The sequence below is a fragment of the Tuber melanosporum genome (genome assembly GCF_000151645.1).
Source record: "Tuber melanosporum whole genome shotgun sequence assembly, scaffold_99, strain Mel28".
Taxonomy (NCBI): domain Eukaryota; kingdom Fungi; phylum Ascomycota; class Pezizomycetes; order Pezizales; family Tuberaceae; genus Tuber; species Tuber melanosporum.
Genome location: NW_003299149.1, coordinates 150791 through 156166, shown reverse-complemented (window position 1 = coordinate 156166; position 5376 = coordinate 150791). Strand labels below are relative to the sequence as shown.

General features: G+C 52.0%; 1 protein-coding gene; it reads right to left on the bottom strand.

Moving 5' to 3' along the window:
- Positions 1-1875: 1875 nt before the first annotated feature.
- On the bottom strand, positions 1876-3438 carry GSTUM_00012243001 (uncharacterized protein; the record flags this gene model as incomplete). XM_002842435.2 has 1 exon in its annotated part: positions 1876-3438. One exon carries the CDS (start codon positions 3436-3438, stop codon positions 2161-2163), a length of 1278 nt encoding a protein of 425 aa, XP_002842481.1. The 3' UTR covers positions 1876-2160.
- Between the last annotated feature and the right edge of the window lie 1938 nt (positions 3439-5376).

Below are 5376 nucleotides of genomic sequence, written 5' to 3'. Positions count from 1 at the left end.
GTAAAATCTCATAGAAGTAAGAAATGGAGGAAAGGAAGTAAAGTGGGGATGAGAGAGAAATCGAGGAATGTTATGTTTGTAGTTACCAGTTTCTTCTCGAGAAAACTAGCAGGGCCTATTCTTATATACACTTTATGAAACCTAGTCTACGAACCAACCCCACAACAGTCACTTATCCTATATCCTATCTAACCTATGCCCACAACTGCTAAAGTATATAAATATTATTATATATGATATCTGTTCAACTAGTGCTGTCTCGAACTCAACTTTCCTACAGCACCCCTACGCAAATCACGACCCACTTCAACCCTCCGAAAATCTTCCGCTCGTAGCAGCGCCTGCCAACATTATCCCACCATCCAATCCTCATTCCGAACCCCCACCAATCCCGCCGTTCTTTTCAGTCATATATCGACATACGGTATTCTTCCAATACGATATGTCCCCAAAATACCCTACCAGTCATACACGCTTGCAATGCCCCCGGTACCACTTAGACGGTTTGCTCCTCCTCCAACAAAATTCTCACCACCGCAGCGTGTGCATGCCTATCTCCCCAGCACGACACTCAAATTCCCCCTTCCTGGTCAATTACCCTCGCAACCATGCCTGCACATAAATGCCTTTTCATAACCGAGCAGATATCATACATGCAATGGTGTTTCATCCGTGCCACTTCGGAGCTTCAGGTCCGCCCCTCCCGTCGAAGGCAATAACATGTCCAGAATATCCCAAACACCACGGCAGGTACCCCCGTACTTGCCTTGAATACCGATCCTCGCAAAGCGAGACGTCGGGGTTTTTTCTCGGTTCCTTCGATCCCCCGCCGTCAATTTCTCGGTGCAAAGGGTGTCCCTGAGAGTGGTCCTAACAGCCAACACATTATGTTCTCTTTCACTGCGGGGTGAGGTGGAGTGGTGCCGATATCACATTGCATATTGACATCCGCGCCTGGGCTTAAGGCCGTTCTTGCGAGAGTAGTGTTTCCGGATATTGCGACGAGGCGGAGCGCCGTCTAGGCTTGAGTATCTCCTATCTGAAAGGTGTATTTTCAAAACCGACAAACGGCCGTCCTCAACTACTCTCCCCCCAGTGGCAACACCGTGGTACAAGAGTCTCAAATAAGCACCGTAGCCGGTTTTTTACACCCTAATAGTTTCTTCCATCCTGCTCCTGGACGAGGTAGAGTGGTAGTAACACGGAGCGCTGGCGGAATTCTTATTTTCCAATGCAAGGTTCTGCGGCGAGCGAATTGAGCAGCTAGCTGAACCGCCGGTTGGCAATGAGGAGGTGCAGCACGTCTCGTGGCATATCCGATACCCTTGCTATCGTCAAGATAATTTCGTGAGGGAGGTCAACCAAAGTCAACTGTCGTATCGGAGCTTTGCATCCTCCCTCACCATAGCGCCCTCACAATATCGACATACTGTAATACGGTACTGTAGACTCCCAACCAACTGGAAACAGATACCGTACCGGCGTGCAACCACGCTGCACTTCAACACAAACAGGATCCTCTAAGCAAGACATGATTTCTCCCCCCGCCAAGACCCACCGGCTGTCACTCGACGACACGGTCGACACAGTGCAGAGTACCGCACTATGATACCACCGCCAAGACATGGGCTGGGAATTTACTGAACCACTAACGAATCCGCAGGTCATCGGTAGCAGAGGGTACTTCGTACCTGCTTCTGATAACCGCTGCACAGTTTCAATCAATGCACAACGGCCGGCACCTTACCCCTTTGACGGATAGCTTATATACCTACTCGCCGTTCAATACAGTGTTAATTCAATACCCTAAGCGCTTACGATCAAGTCTTTATCGGAAATTCTTGCAGGACCGAGTATCATGTCCCTGCTCAAAAACTCATTTATAACAATGCCATTCATTCAAGTCTTGGGTCGACTAACTAGCTACGATCCTATCGCCAACCAAACCTAGCTAGCCAACTACGAAAAACTAGCGCCTAGAAAAAGGAAAACCGAGACTAAATATACCATACCACGCTGCGCAACCCGACTTGAGATGACCAGACAAAAACCCAGACAATAAATGCCTCAAACGAAAGAAGCAGAATAAAAGAAAAGAAAGTGCATTGGCATTGCCCATGAGCAAGCAAGTAAGCTAACGCAAGACCATAAATCCAGCACTCACTCCAAACCCAGCCATCTAAAAGCTTTACTCCCGCCTTTCGCCCCCCTCCTCCCAGCCATTGCCCTTCTCTCGTCGTCTACTTCGCTTTCCTCCTCCCCCCCTTCCTCCTCTCCCTCTCCCTCTCCCTCTCCTTCTCCTTCTCCCTCATCACTATAATCTTCATCCTCATCATCAACAAAGTAACTACTCCCCCTCCTATAATCCTTCCTACATCTATCCTGACCCCTCCAACCCCTCCCCTCATCCCCCTCGTCTCCAAAGAACCCTGTGAGCCTTTCCCTCTCGACAACACCAGATACTAGCACCCCCACCGCAGCTACAAATCCCGGCCCAGTGGGCACGCTCCCAAGTGGCGGGAGAAGCACGTCCGCGAGAGAAATCAACCGCTGCTTCGGCACCCAATTTCTATCCTTCCTCCGACGCATGGATCTGCGAATGCGGAGTGCGTCGGCGGGTATGTTCGGGCTGGTGGGCGTCCATCCACTGAGGGTGTAACTCGTCGTTGTTTGCCCGTACGAGGTCCTCACCCGGATATGATTTATAGGGGAGGTGGTAGTGGCAGAGATGGTAGTATTATTATTGCCAGCAGGCGGGAGGGATGCGCTCGGGAATTTCCGCACCGGGGGCTTAGCGCTGATCTGGGTTGCTCCGTCGGCGATGCACGCGATTTTAAGTACTGCTGGGGTGGTATCTGGTGCTTCGGGGGCGTACATAGGATAATGGAGGTGTCGGCGGAGTTCCAGGATTGCTGGAGAGCCCACGTGCAGGTCAAAGTCTATTATCAACGCTCTTACATCCGCGTTTTGGCAAATGTACTTTTCGATCATGGGGAGTAGAAAGCCGCCCTTTACAATCGATCTATCAAGGTTTGCGACTTCCGGATGCTGACGGGAAACGAGTGCCTGGGATGTGCTCAGGAGATACTTTAACGACACGCGGGCGACGCGGTTGTTGCTGAAGCCTGATGCGCACTTCCTCTTCGAGACTTCCTTTTCTGTACGGGAGATGAGCTGATGGCGGAGTTCCTCACCTTTTTGCGCAGCCAGGTCGATTTCTGCGCCGGAGAGGGTGGTTTCCGAGCCGATTGCGATGAGGAGGTCTATTGAAGAACAGGGCGTGTCCTCTTCGGAATTGGAGGTAGGTGAGGAGTATGGGCTCAATACCGGCGCCCACAGCGCCGAGATTTCGTCGTCCTCTTGCAGCCAGCGGGTTTCCTCATCGTCATCGTCTACAGCCAAGATCGGGGATGCCGGGATGGGAAAGTGCTGGCGCATTATGCCTCGCAGCTCATTTTGTAAATCTAGCGGGGACTTTTGAGAAGTCAAGCTTATCGTTGGGAAGTTTGTGCCTTGCTGTTCACCCCCATTTATCGTATCCCCTCCAGCACTAGACACTGTGTTCAGTGACCAGCGGGTAGTCTCTGTAGAGGCTATAGACTCGTAGGATTGGTAGGACTCATGCTTTGTCGAAATATGATGAGGCCGGAATCTAGCAGGGAGAAACCGACGCTCCGGTTCTTCCCGTAGGCAGGTTCCCGGAGTACGGATTGTGAAGGATGCTGACAGGTCACCGAGGACTCGCTCCAAAAGCTCGTTAGAGCCCTTTTCTATCTCGTCCGAAAAGTAGATTATCAAGTTGTCGTCGGCGGATGGAAACAACGGGTCCACCAGCTCCCCGGCAAGGCGTCCAAGAGTGCTTGGCGGGGAGCCATTGAAGTTTGCACTGAGACCCACAGGGGAAGGCATGATTGTTGTACCGCTAGCATCTGCCGTGGAGCTAGGCGTTGGTGATGCAGTCCTGGTGGATGGTACCGAATCACGGGCTCCGATATGACCAAATGAATCGCCGATCGAGTAGTGATGCTGATAAAACGAGGGTTGGTTGGGGCTCGGAGTTTCTGGCAACACCCCAGCGCTGGAAGGGGGGGTAATTATGTCCATTGGGGAATAGGCAGCGTCCAGGAGAGGAACACGGTCGTCTGACTTCTTTGTAGAAATCTTTAAAGAACCAGCATCCTTTCTTCTTGATGTTTTCCTTGTAACGGTTTGTCTGTTCCTCCCGCTATACGAGGGAATACTCTGCGATCTCCTCCTCTCTCTCAATCGATCCTCGTTGCTCCCCCGTCTCGACTCAGACCTCATCACAGGCGGCGAAGGCGGAGGGGAATACCTTGGCGGGGCAACAGCGTTGGTAGTATTACTCCGACTCCTAACACGAACAGCGATAGCCTTCCCAATCTCTATCCCAGCCTCAATCTCCTCCGGAGTTGGTGACCGAGGCGCAGTTGTGGAAACCGTAGCAATAGTAGCAAGACTAAGATGCGAGCTCTTGGACATCATGGGATCAATCTTTTCCGCAGCCGACGCCCAAGTCGTGGACTGCGACCCACTCATGGGGGATGCCGGAGGTCTATCTACAGGAGCCACAGGTCTCGGGGTAGCCACTTCCTCCTCTGGAATCCCCCCCTTGGACCTGGCGGCAGCGCTCTCGGAACGCATCCTCCGGTGCATCTTATCAGATATAGACTCCCGACAGGAGCTCTTCTTGAGCCCGTTTGCCCTGCTCTCATCGGAGGGATTGCACTGCAAGGCTTGAACCCCTCCATGCATTATATCCTGAAACACCCATTCTGCTTCCCTCGTCGCATTCTCTCGCATCTCCGTTTCGTCCTCACCCCATGCCAAGGATTGCTTCAACGCTTCCAGACATGCAGCTTGTGCAGCGGCGAAACCCCCGTTCATGAAGACCATCCTCCCGCTGCCCTTACTCCGCTCCGACAGGAACCTCTTTGCTTTTCGCACTCTAGACACGTGCGCATCGTGAAGTGATAGTATATATTTCCGTACTGCAGAGTCGAGAATGGGGAACCGATTTTGCGATGACGGTGACGAGGATGGAGAGGTAGGTCCTCTCTGCGGCGGGAGAGGTGGCAGGTCTAGTGGTGGGAGGCAGAGGACGTTTTGAGAGAAGGGCAATAGCTGCAGTTGCTCGGTGATGGTAGGCTGGTGACCTTCCAAGGTCACAATAAAGCCGTCGTCACGGTCCATGGCCATAGCTCTCGATTGCCGTTTTTTTATCTATAAAAAGGCTCAGCTTGGGGACCACTATCAAGCAAGCAAAGAAGCAGGGAACCAAGGGAGCAAGCGAGAAATTTCTCCCAAAAGAAGGGAGGAAAAAACAGGTGTAGATTGTGGGGCGGTGATGTCGACATT